The sequence below is a fragment of the Panthera tigris genome, chromosome B2 (genome assembly GCF_018350195.1).
Source record: "Panthera tigris isolate Pti1 chromosome B2, P.tigris_Pti1_mat1.1, whole genome shotgun sequence".
In the NCBI taxonomy this organism is placed as follows: Eukaryota; Metazoa; Chordata; class Mammalia; order Carnivora; family Felidae; genus Panthera; species Panthera tigris.
The window spans coordinates 23,109,914-23,132,392 of NC_056664.1; the positions used below are offsets into that span (position 1 = coordinate 23,109,914).

Here is a 22,479-nt window from a genome sequence, read left to right on the forward strand (position 1 = left end):
TTGTGAGTACTGATATGTTTAACTTTTTTCTAAATAAAAAGGGTTTTCTTAACAATTGATAGTTAAAATATATATGTGTGTGTCACACATATATAGACAGAGAGAGAGAGAGAGAGAGAGAGAGAGAGAGTCAGAGAGAGAGTCATAATTCAGCCATTTCTAGGCTTATCATTATTTCTTTTACCCATACCTCTGTATTTACTTTTCTTCTTGTTGACATATACCTTATAGCGATTAAAACAATAATTACAAAGATTGTTAAAAACCAGACTTCTGTATTATTAAAAGATAATAATATAATTGTTAATTACATATTACATAAGTAACATGATTAAAGTTACTTAAAAGTCCTATTCCTAGGGGAATAAACTAAAAGAAGGAAAAAACTTTTTTTTGAGGGTTAAGATTAGGTCAGACTTAGTACCAACACTTTAGTTGAGGCCAAGAATTAAAAAACAAAAACAAAAACAAAAAAAAACCCTCTCTCTCCCCAACACCATTCTTGAAACTAACATTTTACTTGGGTCATAAACAGGTTCCACTTACAAAGCAGCCCCCTGAAAAGCAACAGAATATAGAAGAATGGACAATGAACTACAAATACCTGAGTTCAAGTTTTAACCCTACCACCAACTGGATGGGTAACCTGGGGCAACGTTTGGGGACTTCAGATTCCTCATGGTTCAAATGTAAGCAATCGATCTCATGAAGTTTTCAAGAGGAGTGAACGAAACAATAAACAGGAACTCTTATCAAACTATATCATTAGTTTTATATGTGTAGGTATTGTGTATAATTTTTTTAACTATACAGCAGAAAATCCAGTAACATTATCAGTCCAGATTAGTCATGTTTGCTACCCACTAAATTGGACTGGACCCCAAATAAGAAAACAAGATGAAGATCAGTTTCCTACCCCTCTTCCTATTTTCCACCTTCCAAGGATTTTTCCTCCATTAAAATGCTAGCGTAAGTCTCGAAGCTTTCCCTGCCACTTTCAAGGCATTCAGGCTTACAAATTAGTGAGCGCTTTCCTTTCTCGGTGTTTTAATGAGGTAAGCTGGGCTGAGCACCTGCCCGCTGCTGTGACCTGGACATCATATTACTAGCATACGTCTCCTCCAGGACATTAACTGTAGGTGACATTCTACCACTTGGTCTTATTTCCTCGACTTTCACCTGTCTTTGTTCACTTCCTTTTCATTGCCCAATAAACCCATATCCTTATTAATAGTACTAAGTCTGACTTAGAAAATAGACAACTATTCCAACCAGTAAGAGTGCTCATTTAAGCAGCTCTGCAATCAAGTTTGTGTGGCCTTTTTGTGTAAAGCTAACCTACTGCTGTATTATCACAGACTCACAGGAAAACAGCACATCCTGAGGCAAACAGTTGTCTTGTATGACACGACTCATTTAATACAAGAAAACAATGGTCACTTATTAGCCTAGGGATCATATACTATTCCTTTCCATGTCCAACAACCCATTTAGCTTATGTTCACAGGAGGGAGTTTTGTGATGATAATCATCCCTCCTATTTCAATGAACACATTTGGAAGAAGTGCTAAAGGAGTAAAAGTAAAATACTTGCTGTGCTTCATTTAAGTCCATTTGTTTCTTACATAAAAAACAGAGAGGGGCACCTGGGTGGCTCAACTGGTTAAGTGTCCGACTCTTGGTTTCAGATCAGGTCAGGATCTCCTGGCTCGTGAATTCAAGCCCTGCATTGGGCTCCGCACTGACAGCACAAAGCCTGCTTGGGATTCTCTCCCTGCCCCTCCCCTGCTCATACTCTCTCTCTCTCTCAAAATAAATAAACTTAAAAAAAATAGAGACTTAAAAATAAATGAATGAAAGACTAGTGCTAATGCAGGTTTTTAGGAAACAGACTCAAGCTTTTAGGGATTTTCATAATTTGCCAAAAAAAATTTAGGAAATCAATATATTATGATATCAACTAACAAATGCAAGGTGCTGGGTGCTTTTAAGAATAACTAGAATATCAGATTTCTCAATCAAAAAGCACTAAGCATCCACACATACACTTGAGGAACAGCAACAACTAAGACACCTCACAAAGAAAAAAATGTAAAGCACCTACAAATGTAAAGCAGGGAAGGGTAAGGGAAGAGCTTGGGGTAATAACAGTTTCCAATCTCAGCCAATAAATTGCCAGTCCCCTATACTGTATAAGAAATTCATTAACCTCTAATAGCATGAACACATAATTAACTCTTACGAACCGAGAACTGGAATAATCTGACCACAGATTTCAGCACTGTATGTTCCTCATTTTGGATTGAGGATAGATCTGAACCACTGACTATTCATTCATATGAAGAAATTCTGAAAAAAAGCAGGTCAATATTGAAAGAATAAGGTCAGACAGGCAAAAACAAAAGCCCACTAATTTCTGTAGGTACCAACACAACAAATCAATCAAAAATATTGAGGCTTGGCCTGTACAAAGGAAATCATCAAGGATGTATAATACACAAATGCAAAATGAGATCAAGGACAAGTGGTTTCATTGAGATAAACTTTAGGGACTTCAACAAGAACATCCAGGCCTTCTGTCAAGGATAAGAAATGTCTCAAGACTCACCTCATGCTTCGAGAAGAGTCGGACGCCCTCCAGCTGGTGGAACACTGGGTAGTGCTGGGAGTCGATCTGGTCGCGCCGGTAGACATCACCCACCACCAGGAAGGCATCCAGCCCAGCACGCAGCAGGTCCCACTGGTGTGCGGACGTGTGAGCTCGCAGCATGTGAGTCCCATTCACGTAATAGTTGTCTCCCTTCTTCCGGCTGGGGTGGTCGGCTGGGATGAGTAGGCTGTCAAAGTTCTGCCAGGTGGTGACCACTGGAGAAAGGTCGTCATAAACTGAGAACAGTGGAGTCCCAAAGTGGCCCACATACTGCTGGTAGAAGTGTTCCTTCACCCTCTCCTTGATCAGCCAAAGAGGGTGATGCTGCTGATTGTGCAGATTCCTACCAACCCTGGAGAGAACTTTCCGGGAGAGGTTGCTGTAGTTGTCCTGAGGGTAGGATTTGCCCAGCAGCTCCAGCAGGTTGCCCGAAGCTCCTCGGGCAGCAAACTCTGAAGCAGCAGGTCTTGAGCCCACAGTTTGTTGATGATGGCCTTTGGAGACACCGCTGGCCTTCCTCACCAGGTAGATATGCACGTGGCCAACTCTCCTGAGTGTCGAACAAATCATTGTAGAAACTTATTTCACAGAGTCTGGAAAGAGCACACGTGCAAAGCACAGGTCAGGCTTCACACTGTAAAAAGTAAACATGTCCTTTGTGTCTCCTCCCAACCCCTCACTGTCCTGACATCTGTCTCCCCACGACCTCCTCCACACAGATCAAATTAAGGAAATCTGCTGCCAGAGGCTTAATAGTCACCGCTCTAAGTCAAAAGAACCTTGGACGTCACTTTTAGACACCTACTCTCAAGTTGTCCTTCCCTTGTCCTTGAGTTTGAAATCTTCCTTTATCACATCATGTCATGTCCTGAATCCCTTATGTTGAATAAAACTTTAAATGTGACAATTTCCTTGTATTTGGACTATTCAAGAACCAAAAAGTTTAGACGGATCATCTAAAAGACAGGGAGGGCTTGGCTGACCCTAGCAAAGTCTCATTAATTAAAGGAAACACATGATTACATACAGCAGAACAAACAGATGATATTTGAAACAGCCATCCTGCACATTTCTGTTTATCCTCCTAACTACAAAGTTCTGCTTACCTGTGACAGACATGACTTCTGGATTATCCCATATATTACAAAATGTTGTTACGTAATGTTACAAAATTGTTATCACATTAAAATTTTTTTGATGTTGCAAATAAAATACACCACTTCAGGTGGTGGTTATTTTAGTTTTCACTTTTATAAAAACAAAAACAAACAACTTCAGGAAATATTATACAAAGTGATAGACTATACCAATGGACAGCTGAAGTTATTTTTATAAATGCAAATCTTTTCTGTACTCACATTTGGTCGTGTCATTTAAATGTGTGTCATACCACTGCAGCATCCTACCATTGTATTTTTGTTTTGCGAAAGAGCAAGTTTCTACTATACACCCACAATAAACCAGGAGAAGGGCTACACTTACATGGCTAGGGATACAGAGCAGTCAGAAAACAAAGTACTGACTAAATCTTTAAAAAACAAAAAATGCCTAGAATTTAATCTAAGAAGAGATCAAATTAATTAATTTAAGACAAGCATCATCAAATTTCACAGTAGAAAGTCACTTCAGAAGTCACCTGGCACAGGCCATTCAATGTCAAAGATGAGGTGGCTAAGATGGCTAAGTGGCTGACTCTTGATGTCGGCTCAAGTCATGATCTCACAGTTCATGAGTTGTGCACTGAGAGCATGGAGCCTGAGATTCTCTCTCTCCCTGTCTCTCTCTGCCCCTCCCCCGCTTGCACACGTGCATGTGCACACGTGCTCTCTCTCTCTCTCAAAATAAACAAACAAACAAACAAACAAAAAGGTGACAAAGACCCAGGTATAGCTGACTGAACTTTAGGGCACTGAAGAGTTAAGACAACAGAGGAAGAGTCTGGGCCACTAATGTATGGTCATAGAAGCAAATTTTAAACTGACTCAGGCATCTCAGTAATAAAAATCTTTAGATGTCATTTCCCTATGTTCATAAAAAAATTTACTATGAATTAAATCACCGAAATCACCTTCAAACTTTTAGAATTGTTTTTATCTATTGAGCTACTTTAAAGCATACAACCAAGTGGTTATTTTACTTTAATGGCCCTATAATCATACTAAGAAAGTACATACCTTCGTCATAGTAAGCTGCATTAGAAGGGAATTCTATTGTTCCACGTGACCATCAAAAGCATACTGAGCATGTACCCAGGAGCAGAGTGTAACTGGTTCAAAAGTGCAACTGAAAATATCTAGCTACAAGTTAAGTTATTGTGGGTGTGTGTGATTGCTTATTAGAAGCCTGTGCATTATACCTTTGCCAGAGACTACTGTCATGACACAAGATACCCGGGAACTCCCTGGATTTATTCGAATACGGCACTATTTTGTCAGTTGTTTCTAAAAGTGTTTTTGGGTGAGCTTCAGGGGGAATCTGTCTTCCTATGTACAGTATTCAGGGGCTTGTCAATGCAAGAGATAGGAATTTTAAATATGCATGTGCCACCTTATACATCTTGGCACAAACTCAGGCTGTTAGGTTATTAGCTACCTAGCTCAGCACCCTTGGCAAGACATGAGAAAGGATTTCTTCCCTCCAAAGGCATATGCTGTTACACAAAGTTCAGAATTCTTCTGGGGAAGGTGCTATTGGTGCAGTTAATCAAGGGTTGCTGACTGTCTTTTCCTTCTCAATTCCCAGCCCTTCACACATGCACTTCTAGGTTCTGTTCCCACATCTGTGCCCTATCCTCATGCCCCTTCTTTGTTCTCCTCACCCCACCTCTACCTTACTTAGGAAAGTTTAATTATCTTGTCTTCTTTTCCAGGCTTTTTATCTAATCTGCTCAGCCCTGGCATTATGTTCCCCACTGTGTATTCTCCCCACCTAAAACAATTACTTGGGTTTCTTTCTTCTATTATCATCTCTTACAGGGAGAGAATAATGATTATGATAACATTCCCAGTTCCATCCAGCAAGATTCCTTTCCTTTTGTCTCTGTCAAATTTCCTATAAGAGTTCAAGGGGCACCTGGTGACTCAGTTGGTTAAGCACTGGACTCCGGATTTTGCCTCAGGTCATGATCTCATGGTTCTTGAGACAGAGCCCAGCCTGGAGCTCTGTGCTAAGAACACGGAGCCTGCTTGGGATTCTCTCCCTTCCTCTCTCTCTATCCTCCCTCACTCGTGTGTGGCTGTGGCTGTGGGTGTGTATGTGTGTGTCAAAACAAATGAACATTAAAAAAAAAAAAGTTCATGTGGAAAACACAGGAGCCATGGGAAAATACCACCAATGGCAGTCAGACTTCTATTGATATGGCAGGTCTTTTATCTCATGCTTTCAACAACACTGTGAGGTAAGTACTATTCCTACCACTTTACAAAGAAACTAAGGCTTAAGCAGATCATGCAACTTGCAGAAACTCTTACATCTTCCCAAGAACAAAGTTCAGAACTCTGAGCAACTCAAGTACTTCTCAATCAATAGAGCCAGACTGTTAAATTCAAATCATACATCTTTAATTACCTCTCTTAACTTCTTTCTTATGTGAACATGATTACACATAATTGCATTTTAAGTGCACAAATGAATACAGGAATGAATAAATTAATACATCAAATAAAACCCATTAGTTTAGATAGTGGAAGTGAAATACTATTTAACCTAGAACCATAGGACCAAACCTGCCCATGTTCTGTTTTTTGTAAATAGCTTTCTTGGACTGCAGCAATGCCCATTCATTTATAGTTTGTCTGTGGTGGCTTCTCTACTCTTAAGGCAGAGCTGAATAGCTGCCAGAGACTAGGTCTTTAGCAGCAAAGACCTAAAATACTTACTATCTTGTTCTTTACAGAAAAGTCTGCTGAGCCCTGTTTTAGCTTAATTCACTGAAAAGTTCTTCCACACTATTAAGAATCTCTTCCTAGTCACAAATATATGCAGATTATAGAGCCACAAAAAGTAACAAAAGTACAAATGTGGATGTTAAATGTGCTAACATTGGTAGAGAAGAGACCGTGAGACCAACCGTGAGAAGAGTCAATACAATACAATGGGCAAAAGACCACACTTTGCAGAGACACCCACGTGGGTGTGACCCTAAGTTGGCCAGTCAGGCACTGCGTATTATCCTCAGACATACCACCGCCTGATCTTTCAGACTCTCAAGTTTCTCATGTATAAAAATTTAGAAAACAATACCAACCTCATAGTAAAAGAATTAAACTAGATCTTGTTCATAATATACTTAACCCAATGCCCAATATGTAAGAGATGAGTTGAATCAAGAGTTGGAAATGACCCAGAGACTTCTAGAGACCAGATAACAGAGAAAACAATAAAGTTATTCACTGAAGAAACACAGGATGAATTTTGTTTGTCTGTTCAAGTGATTTTCATATGTGTATTTGTGGTTGGAGAAGGAAATAGCTTTGGATAGGTTGAAGTTAAGAATGGGTTAAGACAGTCATGTTAGTAATTTCTAGGAATCAGTCTGTAGTATGGGTTTGAAAATGAAGTGAGAGATTAGTGCTAGAAATGTAGACCTTGAAAGTTATGTGTATAGAGGTAAGAGGTAACATCATAAGGGTATATGAGAATCCATGGGCAAGTGAGAACAAAAATAAAAATCGGCAAAAGACTGAACTCTTAGAAATTATCATATTTCCAAGGGAAGGGTATATAAAGAATAAGCCAGAAGAGAACCAAAGAGTACAGTATCACAGAAGCTAAGCACAATGAAGTTTTAGATGGAAACCAAGGTGTTTTCTGAACCTTAATGCTACTGAATGTGCAATCCTTAGCGTGCTATATTATTACTATTTGTCTTCTTGTTAGACTATGTGGTTCTTGAGAGTAGAACTAACTAACTCTCTCTCTCTCTCATGTAAATCTTTGTATACCCAGACTCTAGCACTACCCCTGATACTGGATAAAAGAGGAGGGAAGAAGTAAAAGAAGAAAAACCGAAAAGGATGGAAAGAAAATTGGTCAAAGGATAAAGCATAACAAAGAGGTTAGGCAAGGAGCAAAGTAAAGAATTATTTGACAAGATGATCATCAACAGGGCAATTTCAATATTTCAATGGCTGAGTGAGGACAGAAATCAGATTATAATGGGTGGGGGATAAACTTAAGAATCCCCCAGGCTTACACCAATGGGTTAGCAAGGCATAAAGAAATACAAAGCCATAGGATGCTCACACCCGCATTTGGGCAAACAAGACAAGGCAACCAAGAATAGGGAGGTGCAAAGGCATCCCAGAATAGAGAGGAGGTACAGAGTCCCCAGAATAGAAAGGGAGGGGCAAAGGCCCAGAAATGGGTACAAAGGTGCCTAATACATAGGTATATGAAATAAACAAGATTAGATATTCAGGGTGGAAGCACCCCCAATTTAGTACTATAGCAAAAAGCTGCTTTCACAGGAGGAAAGGACCAAGTTAGGTAAATAGGTAAATTGGGCTACAGACCACTGCACTGCAGGTGTAACAGCCCAGAGTGGAGATGATCAACAAAAAGAAAGGTGCTTTGTTAACTCTGAGATTATTTCCCCTGACTCATCCCCTAGGCTAGCTAAGATAAACAGAAGTGTTGCCTCATGTCTGCTGTAAACAACCTTCCGCCCAACTGCCCAGCATTAGGATTTTGCTTTGTATTAACCCAAATCCCTAACCCCAGATATCTTCAAGACCCCCTTTCCCTCACATCCACAAGGTAATATTCACAGATTCATTGTCTCTTTGTGCACATCCCTCTCCATGTTTGCAAGCCTTCTGATCCTAATAAAAACAGGGCGAGGACCCTTATTCAGGGCTCTTGTCTTTTCCCGGACATTAGCCATATCTCACTTTTCACCCTGCATCCCACTGTCTTGCTAGACAAGACAGAAATTTAGACCGAGAGTCACAATGTGACAATAATGGGTTAAGAAATGAACAGAAGATGTAAAAATGAAGGAGGATACCAATGAGAGAATAAATGAAAATATTTAAAACTTCTGAGACTCAAGGAAGGGAAGCTGAAGGAACTTTTAATAGATGGTCCTAATCTCTCAAGGAAAGCTGTAGATTTATAAATAAAAATACTGTGTATGATCTCAAATTCACCAAATAAATGTGATTTTTTTTTCAAAGACAAATGCTGTAATTTAGAGTGAAAAGTTATAAATATTAGAAAACAGGGTCAGAGGAGGGCACTGTGCATGAAATTAAGGGGAATCCATTTAAGAGTTATTTGTAGAAAATAAAAATTAGGAGAAACATGAAAAATTTGAAAAAGTAAAAGGAAACTGATTTAGAGAAAGTATAAGCCCAGAATGTGTAGGAAAATACTAGAGAAACAAGGATGATTGATGTGGTTACTAGGAAGTCAGGAGTCAGCCAAAAAGAAGTACCTGTTAATTCGTGACCTGTCATCCAGGAACAACCTAACAGCAGAGAGCAATCACTAGAATATTTTTCTAGACAGACCCAAAGATTACTGACTTTTTCATAAATAAATAAATATTTAATATACATTCTGTACAAATCCAAGAAAGTCACCAACCAAGGATTCTGGAGGCTGGTGGATATTGATCTGAATATTACTTAGTACCAGATAACCTGTCTTCCTGGCACAGCCTTAATTTTAATCCATTTCACTCCAATCTCTTGGGTCCCCAGAGCTTTCTTAACTGAATGTTAGGCCTACTTTTCGATCAACCAATCATTGTAAGTCAGAATATCCTACAGTAATATCCTATAGGAATACAGCACAGCTCCTTATCAAGAAGGCAGTATCGCTTTTGAAAAAATATGCATTAATAACAAGAATGTTTACATTTTATAAAATAGTTTCACATGCATTTTATTATTATTGATTCCAATAAGACCTCCTGCAGTACACATAATTATTCATCACAATTCACAGAAAAAGAAATACCAGTTCATAAGTGACATAACTCAATTCCCATGGATAAAAGTAGAAAATAGGGGCCTCGAATCCTTGTCTTCTAACTTTAAAATCCCATGACCTTTCCAATATACTCTAAGCCACTGAAGAAGAAAAATAAGATGGAGACAAAAGAGGAACAAAAACAAAGGTATAAATGATAGTTTCTTTAGTCAGTGGTAAAAGTTTTAGTGCAATAAAATAAATATAAAAATGTCATACATTGACTACATAAGGAACTCTGTGTACTTCTCACTCTACCATGACTTGAAAAAAATATGCTATAGGTAGTCACTACTACTAAAAAATGCAATGACATTTTACTTACAAGGACATTTATTACTTTATTACTTACAAGGACATTTTGAGATGTCTGCAATGGGCCAAAACTCTTTTTAAAAGGCTATTCAGGTAAGTTCATACTGACTTTCTTTTGATACATTTTCCGATAAACATCAGAAGGCAAAATCACTCTGCTGGCTTTAGAGTGAGAGCCTCAGAGCCCTATAAAAAGTGCTCACTGGTGTTGTTTGTTGATGATGGGAACAATGAAGATAAGGGGTCATCTCTTCCAGTGTACAGGATGGGCTAATTCATTCCATCATATTTTCCTTCCTTCTTTGGTCATTCCAAGTTCTGCAAACATACAGTATTTTAAGCTACTTTGACTAATTACAGATCACAGGACATAAAAAAAAATATTATGGTACTCTAAATGACATTTACTTATAGCTACTACATAACTTTGTGTTTATAAGAAAAAAATAAATAATTACAAATAATAAATTCAAACCAGAAAATAAATGAAAAATCTGACTGGAACCTGCCTTTTCTTTATTCTTGGGTATTGATAGTTGTAGAAATTACCTAACACCACAAGAGTCCTTCTTCTCTTACTTTCTGGTCCTCTATTTACATAGTCCAAAACTGTGGATTATTAGAAAACAAACTTCTGACTTGATGTCATTACTACCATGAGTAACTGTGCTGCACTACCCAAATCCGCCCTCAAGAGAGAAGGACTCATCCACCCAGATGCCCCTCAGGTTTCAGCCTTTTTTAAAGATAGCCTCACCTCAAGAAAACTGCCTTGCCCAGGGTCATACAACCTTCCAGGAGCAGTCTGCATCCATTATGGTGGGTGGTTTGTTTCAGGAAAGGCTGGCTGACAGGCCCCCATGCAGGTGGCTGAGATTTTCGTTGGGACTGTGCGGAAGCTCAACTTCTCCCTCCGCCCAATCCAGCTTCTTCTCAGTCCCCCATAGGTGTTGCTGCCAAGAGCAATACCACATAATTAATAAGTGTCCTGCATGCTAAACTTCACCTCAGAGTTTGCTTCCTGGGAAACCCAGTCTGGGACACATTTAACAGAATTAAACCCTCTACTCTTCCTCCTAAAGCAGAAAGACAATATATTGAGCTTTATTTTGATGCTACCCTGACACTCATTTTCCTTATAATCAGAGCAAATTGTTTTCTCTGCACTTAAAATACACATAAAATTTAAGTGTACAGTTCCGTGGCATTTAGTACATTGACAATGTTGTGCAACATCACCACCATCTATTCCTGGACTGCTTTTATCATCCCAAACTGAAACTCCGGTAAAAACAATTTTTTTAAATGTTTATTTATTTACTTTGAGAGAGAGAGAGAGAGAAGGGGAGGGGCAGAGAGAGGGGGAGACAGAGAATCCCAAGTAGGCTCTGTGCTATCAGTGCAGTGCAGGGCTGGAACTCACAAACTGTGAGATCATGACCCAAGCTGAAATCAAGACTCAGGTGCTCAACCAACTGAGCCACCCAGGTGCCCCCAAACAATTATTTTTAAAGAAAAATTATATAGTGACATTTAAGACTTTTAACACCGTAAAATCCTTAAGGGAAGTGAGGCTAAAGTTCATCTTCTGCAAGTATCAAAAGCAATGTAGTTAGTTCTATGTTCCAACTTGGACAGAAAATGCTTCTTAAAAAATTGACACTGGAACCAAATGAGAGAAAAAAAGAAGTCCTAGCATACCATAAGCAGTACACCTTAAACAGACACTGGATCACTTTTTTCCAGCCCTTCTTGACAAATGGTGTTGTTATTTACAAGACAGAGCTTATTCTGACCAAAAACCAATGGTCCATGCCATCCAACAGAACTTTCTGCAATGACAGGACTGTCCTATATCCACACTGTCAAATATGGTAGACACCAGCCACATCTGGTTATTGAGTATTTGAGATGCGGCCAGTGCAACTGAGGGATTTCATTTTTAATTTTATTTTACTTAATTTTAATTGAAATTGGCCACATGTGACTAGTAGGTATATTAGGGCAGATCTAGACCCCCATATAAGAAAAATGAGGATTCTATAACCAAAACGATCAAAAATGATTCCCAAGATTGTGTTTTTAGTATATAAACTAGCTTCCAAAATAGTATATGGATTTCAGCTTATAAATAGGGAGAGCTATTCAATCTTCAGAAGAATTTAAAAAATTAGAAAACTAGAAAGGATCACAGAGATCATGAAGTCCAACAGTCATATTTTGTAGATACCAAGTCAAAGATTAGCTATATCCCCAAGGATGTGCAGCCAATGAGTCAGTCAGAGGTGAGAACATAGTGGCCTAATTCCCAGGTAAATGTTCCTTCTACTTCAACTTAAGTCTAGTTAAGATCTCACCTATAATGTAGAATCTAAAAAAGCAAGTACACAGAAGCATAAAGAGTAGAAAGGTAGGGGTGGAGTGGAGGGGGAAATGAAAAGATGTTGGTCAAAAGGTACAAAGATGCAGCATGACATCAACTATAGTTTATAATACTGTATTGAATACTGGAAATTCACAGAGAGCAGATTTAAGATACTCTCATTGAACATAGAAAAATGGTAACTATGTGAGGAAATGATTGTGAATTAGTTGGATTGTAGAAACCATTTCATATATGTGTATCAAAAAATTATATTATATACCTTAAATATACACAATTTTTATTTAAAAAAGTAAATTAAGTGAATTTAATAAATATATAAAAATAAAAAGGTATCTGAGGCATCTTGTTACATGGTCACAAATTATACTTGGATGCTTTTGGTTGTTCAATAGGCCACATGAGAACGCTGTAAACTGTCTTTACCACTATATATCTAGCACAAGTGACTAGAACTAGCAAAACATCAAGCAAATGTTTGTTGTTAGAATGAATGAATTTTGTAACGATTTAAACAGTCGGTCCTTTCAATTTCTCTCTAAGTCTTGTATGTAAATGAAACCAGGCAGCGCATTAAGTCTGCCTGACTGGTAATTTCTTCAAAGCACAGTTAGCAAACATGACCCACATATGGTCATAACCATACCAAAAAAAAAAGAAAAAAAAGAGATCAGGCACATTCCATTAACCTCCAGTTTCTACCAAGAAATATGAAGCGTGGCTCACTCAACACAGTTTATACATTTTACCCCACTAAAATAATGGTGGGGAAATGCCCAACTTCCGTTAACTTTTACTCATAAAAGGGCAAAGCAAGAGTACGTTTATGCTCCTGCTGAGTAGTATGAATACCAAAAAAAAAAAAAAAAAGTCTCTAAAAAGGCAGCTATATTATTAGTGAGAGTGTTATTGGTGCAACCTTTCTAGAAGGGAATTCAGTAATACCAAGAGATTTAAAACTGTTCATACCCTTTGACAGGGTAATTACCTTTCTAGGAATTTACCACAAGGAAATAATGTAAATGAAGACAGAAGTTAAACACAAAGAAGTTTCATTATAGCATGATTTATAATACAAAAATATTAGAAACAACACAAACATCCCCCAACAAGGGAGTGATTAAGTAAATTATAGAACCATACAATAAAATATTATGCACTCATAAAGTATAATGGTTTCAAAGAGTTTTAATGATACAACCATATACTTATAAAGTGATAAATAGGATATAAAATTGTATGTATGATATGATCTTAACTATGTAAATATATATCTATACCTATAAATATACACATATTATATTTAGGAACTAAGCAAGATTTAATAGTTATAATCCCCAGTCCTTATTTTCTGTTTTGTACTTTTATATTTCTAAACTTTCTAAACAGATACTAAATTTTTAATTAAACTTTATTATGAAATATTGAATTATGATTATAAGAAGTTGTTTTAAAATATCTGTTGAGTTGAGCTCTAGCCATCTTAATTGCCTATACTAAACCCACTTATAACTACATCAAAAATAAATGCCACCAGTATAAATGTAACATGGCCATAGCAATGACCTGCTAAGCAATTATTTTTTTAGAACAATGCAGGTAGAATGCTTGGCATGTATAAACTTCTGTGCCTTTCCAATTTCCTCTCCCTAGCTATAAATCAACTGTCACAATCACCATGCCAATCACTTAATGTTATTTCCCTAAGATATTCAGATTTTCTAGGAAATTAATGCCAGATCCTATACCAAATAAATGATTCTCAATTATACCCATTAATGAAGTCTTTAATGCATGTTAAAGCTAAAATGTTACATTGTATTTTGGTTAAACAAACATTTCTTTCTAAAGGAAAATTCTCACTAAAACTTAGTTCAAACTAAGCTACTACCTATGCTTTATATGCAACTCATTGTATGGGACTGCCAGAGGATCTCAGAAAAGTATGGCAGTATTACTACCATCATGGTAATCATTAGCCTCAATCTGGCCATCTAATGATGGGCCAGCCCTGATACATGGAAGTTAAGAAGACTTGTTCCAGTCTATCTCTTTATCATGGGTTTCTGGCCTAGCAGGCTCTCCTCAATTCAGTTCCCCCTTGTTTACTGTTATTACTGCACACTCACTGTTCAAGGGCCAAGAATTAACTCATGACACATTTTTCACTACAGCAGTTATGGGGTTTTACATCTGCTGTGATGTGTGTTTTTCAACACCACCAAGCACGTCTCCAGTTCTCTGCAGATACCAGTTGGGTGCCCTACAATTTACTGAATTCTGACATTATCTACCTGGAGATAGCATTAGATAGCGCAGGTTAAGAACTCAGTCCCACAAAACTGCCCCCTTGCCCCACTTTAGATGCCAATCACTAGTCTAGATGATAACCAGCTGTAAGTCAGAGGTTCCCCCTCCTCAGGTTTTATCAATTTACTAGAGTGGAACTCAGGAGAATAGTTTACATACTATATTACTGGCTTATTATAAAAAGATATAACTCAGGAACATCCAGATAGAAGAGACACATAGGGCAAAGTTTGTGGGAAGGAGGATGGAGCTTCCATACTCTCTGGGCTCACCACCATCCACATGACTAGCAACCCTGAAGCTCTCTCACCGCATCCTTCTGGGGTTTTATGGAGGATTCATTACATAGATCTGACTGATTAAATCAGTTGTCATGGTGGCTGGGCTCAATTTCCAGCCCCTCTGCCCCTCCTCAAAGGTCTTGTTGGTTCTCTTGGCAATCAGCCCCCATCCTCACGTAACCTAGGGGCTTGCCAAAAGTCACTTCATTAATATAAACTCAGCTGTGCTAGGAAGGGTTTGTTATATGAGTAACAAAAGACACCCATTTTACCTTTATGTCCCTGGAGCTTTTTCTGGTAGTGGGGACAAAACTAAATATTATAACAAAAAATGCGACTATGGGTTACAATTACAATTAGAAATTACAAGGGCTGGGGCACCTGGGTAGGCTCAGTTGGTTGAGCTTCCGACTTCAGCTCAGGTCACGATCTTGTATTTCGTGGGTTCAAGCCCCACATCGGGCTCTCTGCTATCAGCACAGAGCCTGCTTCAGGCTTCAGATCTTCTGTACCCCTTTCTCTCTGCCTCTTCCCAACTTGCGTGCACTTGCACACTCTCAAAAATAAAATTTTTTTTAAAAAGAAAGAAATTACAAGGGTTTTAGGAGCTATATGCTAGTAACATAGACTAAACCAAGTATGTATTTCTTAATTTAAATCTCATTAGCACATCTGCATTCATAATGTCACCGTCATCAGCACTACTGTCCTCACGCTGGCCTGAATTCCAGCAATTTCCTCATCATTCAAGGAATGTACAAGAGGCACAACATTATCAAATTTAGCATCTATTCAATTTATTTAATAGTCTGGGTGATCAACTTCTGGCATAAGAAGAGAGTGTGACATAATCTTTTCATTAGTGCCATGGTTTCCTTCAATGTCTCCTTTGCAGGTTCAATTTCAAACCTCATTGTAGTCCCAAGTCAGGACCAAGCATTTGTTGTGTTGATTGATCAACCTCATTTCAAGCACTAGCAACTGCATCAATAGCATTTTTAAGGTTGAGTTCTTGTACTGAAAGTTGTAAAACCCAAGGAATCTATTAACTACAGCAAGCATGCAGATTACCTTTATTTTTTTAACATGTTTACTAACAGGAAACCTCACTTAAAACAAAATCAGGAAGTCTCAGGATGGGAAGCTCTATGCCCTTCCACTCTTTATCAATATCAATTGCAGACCCAACAAGAAAAGCCTGACTTGACCTTACTGGGACTTGACCTTACACATGGAAGGAAGCTGAAGGAAGAGATGCTTTCCTCATCCCCAGGTAACAGCTCAGCCAATGAGAAGCCACCATACTTGGAACTCTGAGTTTACTACAAGGAACTTTTAGTTCATAACTGCCTTCCCAACTTACTCATTTTCTCCTTGAAAAAGCTTGCCTCTCATTTGTTCCCCAGACTTGCCTGAGGTTTTGCCTCAGTTCAGTTGTCCTGGGATTGCAATTCTCTTTTATCCTCGAATAAATCCATCTTTTGCTGCTAAAATAACTGGCAGTTTTTACTTTTAGAGTTATCAGGGGCATAAAATTCTTTGGTCACCAGGCTCTATTAAATGTGTCCGTTAAAGATGTCACATTGTTGGGTTAGGTAGACGTCAAAAACATTACTTTTCACAATAAATTGAAAAGTAAGGCTGTGTAAACCAGTTATCTAGGAACAACAAAATTCCTTTTTTCTTCCAGTCCAGCTTATCATTAGTCAGTTTGTACTGCTGATTCAAAGGAGTAATAAACTGTTCAGAAAATACTTCTCTGGTTAGCTCTGCTGTCTTCTGTAAATAATAATTTCTAACTAAAATGCATGTATACTCATCCCCCCTTATTCATGGGGAATATGCTCCCAAGACCCCCCCCCACAGTGGATGCCTAAAACTAAAGACAGTAATGAACCCTATAAATCCTTTTTTGCTATGCATACCTGTGATAAAATTTAACTTGTAAGTGAGACCCAGTAGAAGATTAATAACAATAAAATAGAACAATTATAATAGTATGCTCTAATAAACGTTATGTGAATGCCCCCCCCCCCTTCAAAATTGTTAGAGAAGCCAAGAACACACAGTTGAAACTTGGTCAAATAGGACAAAGGTCTTACAAATTAAACTACATACACCCAGGTCCTGGTCACCATAGCCAGAGTTTTTCCTCCTGAGACTGAGACTATCATGAAAAGGACCATATGCAAATGAAGTCAGTCATCAGAGACAAGACCACACATTATCTAGATAGCTGTAGCTTGGAGAATAAGTAGGAAAGTTATTCTGGGAGTGGTTCTGTTCAATACACAAAGAATAAAATCACCAAGAGTCCAGCTTGGCTGTGCAGAAGATCAGAAGATATGGTTTTGCAAATTCTGGAAATAACAGGGCACCACAAAAATTTATCTCCTGCTGGTTGAGTTGAAGTCAATATAAATAACCTGGATGTTTAAAATACAAATATTCACACTTTGAATGCCAAATGCATCTAGTAGTAACTATCTGTGGACATGTATATCTCTCCCACTAGAAAACAACCAATACAGGCTCAAACGGACACTGTGTTTTTGAAATCATTGATTTGCAATAACATGAAATGCCTAGGAGAAACCTTTTAACACACAGTTGTACCGAGAGCATCCCATATTCTTTCCTTGACTTTTGTCCATTTAGACACAATTATCCTTTTGCAGAGCATCGCTGTGCTTAATTCCTGGAAATTACTGTAGGCACCAATAGCAACAACCTGGCTTTTCTACCTGGGGCACTTTAACAGCACTGAAGAGAATAAAGTGAATAAACTCTTTTCTCTAAGGATTCACCGAGATATGTTTTTCTGATTGATTCTGGAGCATGTAAGTGACAAAAGGGAAGCCTGCAAGGCAGGAAGCTGTAGTGCCAGCACACAAGAGGGTCTACAGCTCGGAAACACCAGCAGTCCCTTCCCTTTCAAAAATGCTCTCTTCTTGCATGGATAAATGAAAGTACTTCTTACCTTAAGTGACTATTTATTTATCCATCATTGGTTTCAACAACATATTTAAGGCATGGCTTAAAGCCACCAGCAAGAAATTGGCACCAGACTTGACGCCTGGGGCACATGGCTTCCACAGATTGGCAAAGGTCCAGTTGCAATATTAACGAGTATACCATTTGTCAAGACAATTATGCAAGAAAACTTGGCAGCTGCTCGCAGAGGGCAAGCCTGATGAGAAATGGTGCCAGAGCACACGGATCAGAGAGCCTGAGAAACCCCCTGGCAGTTCAGTCTTCTTTGGTAAGAGTTACCTTTTGTGTAGACAATGCCTTTTATTAAAATGAAGTCTTAAGGGGGAAGAAAGGAGCTGGAAAAGCAATTTTAAAATAGTCATTATCTGAATATACAATGCTCCCATTCAGAAGAAGTGTCTTTTCATCACTATAAATTCAGTTGAGAAATGACTACCAATATCATTCTTTGCTAATAAATGCCATATTTTCAAGAATGAAAGTTTTGAAAATGTTCTGTCACACGGGAAGTTTCTTAATTGTTCAAGAATAGAAGGGTACTCCAGAGAAAAGTTATCTAGTGATGGACATAAAAACAAATGGAAAAATACTGCACTTGGTTCCAAGAGAAATCAGTTCTGTTGCCCTAAGTCAAAAGGTTAAAATCTGTAATTAAACAAATGCACAAGGGAATGACTGCAGACCAAAGACGCTGCAAAATGAATTTGAAGATTGGTTAATAAGTATCTTAAAGATATCGCCATATTTGGAACTGCAGAGAGATTCCCAATCACTCTTGCACTATTTTTCAGTTAAGAAAAGTATCATCAGTTAAAATTAAGATCATGTCACCAGTATCCATTAGTATGAATGAAATACCAAAACTGCTAGTTACTCTTAACGTGAATCAACTACTAGTTATCACTTATTTTGTTTCTAATGAAAGGCCTATACTGTGGTTCTCCATCCACATTTGCAGAATGACAGAATAATTATCCACTAAATTCCACATGTAAGATAAATGTATAATAATCTTACTAAAGTACATGTACATAACAGGCTTAAAATTTTAAAAAAGTACTCAGCTAATGAAAAAGAATAAAGTTTTCACCCAGAAATAATTTAGCAAGCAGAGTGGCTATGGCAAATAAAATTAAAACTTGTTTTAAATCAATTCAATAAACTGCCTATTAAAAACTATTTTAGGCAATTAGAAATATTACTGTTACATAGAAAAATAGCCTCCAGGTTAAAAATTATTTTCTCCTAAATATTCTAAATAAATTGATTTTAGCTAAGATTCTCCAAATAAAGCTGCTGCATATAAAATCCTGGAGTCTGGGCTGTAGTGGTGGAAGGAATAAATCACCGCACACAAAGGCTTGGCCAGTCCTCAGTTCCACAATTATTAAGTAGATGCTATCAGCCTGAAATATGTGTCTACCAACAAATGGTAAAATAAAATCACCTCCTCTCAAAAGTGTTTCCTTTCTTCTTTATATTATTTTTTTCATTCAGTTCTCACAACAACACAACAAAAAACATAAACGGATTTGTCCAAAGTCAACTGAGAACTGAAAGCCCTGAATGGAGCATCAGGAATCAAGCCCAGGCCTTCTGACTCTTGCCAGATCCTGGTCTGTCCTGCCACTGCCATTATCAGCCCTCTCCTGATAAATACCTGCTGCCCTCACTTTTTCCAATGGACAGTCCTGATAAGCTCCTTGTCAGTTTTCTTTTCAAATGAAAACACACCTTCCCTTTGAAATGTTTTGTAATTGCAGAGGTGTTTTATCTCTGTTAAACTATGTCTTATCCTTCCTACTTTCCTCAAACACAGCTGTGCCCTCTCTTCTCTCTTCCCCACGTGCACATAAGACACTCACTGAGCTCACCCGGCAGCTGCAAATCCATCTGTTAGAGCTTAAGCTACTGGAGGACAGGGACAATGTTTTTGTCCGTAAAAGGAATGTTTTCCCAAGCCAAAAGGAGTGAACTCCACTAAGAATATCCATGTTATATCTTTCTGTATTACTGTTCTGCTGAGAAAAGACACTATTCATGAACTCACAGTGACATTTCCACGGGACCACCCTCTCCCCACAGCACATGTAATTATAAAGTGATGACAAGCAAAGTACAGCAGTGAAGGTCATTTAGAAAGCCATTTGAAAACGTGGAAATCAAACAACATTCTTTAATTCTTGCTTCAGAGAAGGTTGTTATGTGCACACTAAACCATATTCTGAATATAGTGACAGGAGGGCAGAACAGTGAAGTTTAGGCCCACTTATGAAGGTTCCATCAGCCTCAATCAGTCCAGATCATATTATGCTCTCTGTTAAAATTCCCCTGTAAAGGGACACTGGGTGGCTCAGTCAGTTAAGCATCAGACTCTTATTTTGGCTCAGGTCATGATCTCACAGTTCAGGAGATCGAGCCTTGCCAGGCTTTCCACTGACAGCACAGAGCCTGCTTGGGATTCTCTCTCTCTCCCTCTCTCTCTGCCTCTCCCCTGCTTGTGCATGCACATGTGTGCACTCTCTCTCTCAAAATAAATAAAAACTAGCAGTGCCTAGGTGGCTCAGTCAGTTAAGCAGCCAACTTTGGCTCAGGTCATGATCTCAAGGTTCACGGGTTCGAGCCTCGGATTGGGCTCTGTGCTGACAGCTCAGAGCCTGAAATGTGCTTCAGATTCTGCCTGTCTCTCTGCCCCTCCCCCACTCGCACTCTGTCTCTCTCTCTCTCTCTCTCTCTCTCTCTCAAAAATAAAATAAATAAATAAATAAATAAATAAATAAAATCCCCTGTAAAAAAGTTCTGCATTTCTCTGTACACTATGTAACTTAAAGGATTAGCTAGTGCATGAAATCAGTTCATTGAAATTGCAAAGCATATATGAAACAAAAATGATGAAAATAATATACACACAGTCCATTCTCATTATTCACGGTAGTTATGATCTATAACATCTCTAAGAACACTAGATTAGTGAATACTGAACCACTGCTCCTAGGGGAAATACAGAGTTAGTTTCCTGTGAGCCTCTGTTCACATTTTTGTCAACTAATCAATACATAACCTTGTTTTATGTGTGTTTCTGTTAAAAGATACTCTACTTAATATATACTGTAGATTCACTAAAGTTGAATTCACAACCAACGGCGCTATAACTCAGGGCCTGAATGAAGCTATCTAACACAGGTATTTTCTCAATAAGGCATATCACAGCCTTCTTGAGCTTGGGAGCACAAGACAGCACTTGAGCACTACTCTTGGGGGCCATTATAAACAGCAAAATCATCAACAACACAAAAATGTGAAAAACATGGCACTAAATAGCTGGCAAAAAGTACACACATTTATAGAAAGAGCTGAAACAAGAAGGTAGAGCATTGTGTTATTGGACCTCAGGTGGAAACATGGGTGAATCAAAGTTTTGATGCTCTTTACATATCCTCAAATGACCATGAAAACTCTACAAGTATTGATTTTGAGGTTACAAACAAATGTTAGCAACTAAGCAAATTCACAAATACAGAATCCATGAATAATCCAGGAATAATAAGGGCTGCGTGAATGTCAAGCTTTGACAATAACAGATGCCTCCACGGAAGTGAACCTAGCTGGCTGGGAGATGGGGGCAGGGAGGCTTACTTTTGTACCAAAGTGTTAGAACATCTTGCATTTTCTGTGTGTGTGTGTGTGTGTGTGTGTGTGTGTGTGTGTGTGTGTGCGCGCGCGTGTGTGTGTGTGTGAGAGACAGAGACAGAGAGAGAGAGACAGAGAGAAACAGAGAAAGAGAATTTTATGACCTGTGCTCAGAGAAAATAGCATGAAACATACTAATGATATAAAAAATATAAAAGTAAGTTTGGGGTTCTAATAGTAAAAAGACAACCAAATAAAATTAGGAATAAGGAAGAATGAAAGTAGAAACAAATAAATTCAAAAACAGAAAATCACAAATATTTGGAGTTTCTCTGCTTGGAAATGACAACACACTCTCATTAAGAGAACAGCACAGAGGGAAGAAAAAAAAAATCCCATGATTTTTTAAGCTCTCAATTCCCACACAAGGAGGGGGCTACAGGAGGTATGATACAAAATGAAGATATTTTAGAAATAATTATATAGTAAAGTATGAGCTTTACACATAATTTAATTTTTTCCAAGTATTATTATTTTAAACAATATTTAAAATGCTTTTGCATAAGACAGTGGTTCTCAAAGTATGGTCCCAGGAACAGCAACATCAACATCAAAAAAGAAACTGTGAGGGGCACCCAGGTGGCTCAGTGGGTTAAGCGGCCGACTTTGGCTCAGGTCATGATCTTGCAGTCCGTGAGCTCAAGCCCCACGTCAGGCTCTGTGCTGATAGGTCAGAGCCTGTACCCTGCTTCAGATTCTGTGTCTCCCTCTCTCTCTACCCATCCCCCTCTCCCACACGCTCTCTCCCTCCCTCCCTCTCTCTCAAAAATAAACATTAAAAAAAAAAAAAGAAAAAAAAAAAAAAGAAACTGTGAGTAATAGATTCTCAGGCCCTACCCCAGACCCAAGAAATAGAGACTCGGGAGCAGGGCCAGCAGTCT

At 38.3% G+C, this 22,479-nt stretch overlaps 1 protein-coding gene across 28 annotated transcripts in view; it reads right to left on the reverse strand.

Moving 5' to 3' along the window:
• Positions 1 to 22,479, reverse strand: part of FARS2 (phenylalanyl-tRNA synthetase 2, mitochondrial) — a 532,053-nt gene that overhangs the window by 393,967 nt on the left and 115,607 nt on the right. For 21 of the 28 annotated variants that reach the window (XR_006217506.1, XR_006217507.1, XR_006217508.1 and 18 more), the window contains 3 exons: positions 10,698 to 10,893; positions 9,978 to 10,258; positions 2,609 to 3,243 (listed from right to left, as the gene is read on the reverse strand). Coding sequence is in view for 22 of the 28 variants with exons in the window: in XM_042985806.1 (XP_042841740.1) it covers positions 2,609 to 3,220 (612 nt within the window). In the remaining 6 variants the exon portion in view is untranslated. The remainder of the gene's footprint in view (positions 1 to 2,608; positions 3,244 to 9,977; positions 10,259 to 10,697; positions 10,894 to 22,479) is intronic. The other 7 variants (XM_042985801.1, XM_042985791.1, XM_042985803.1 and 4 more) reach the window with 4 other exon arrangements.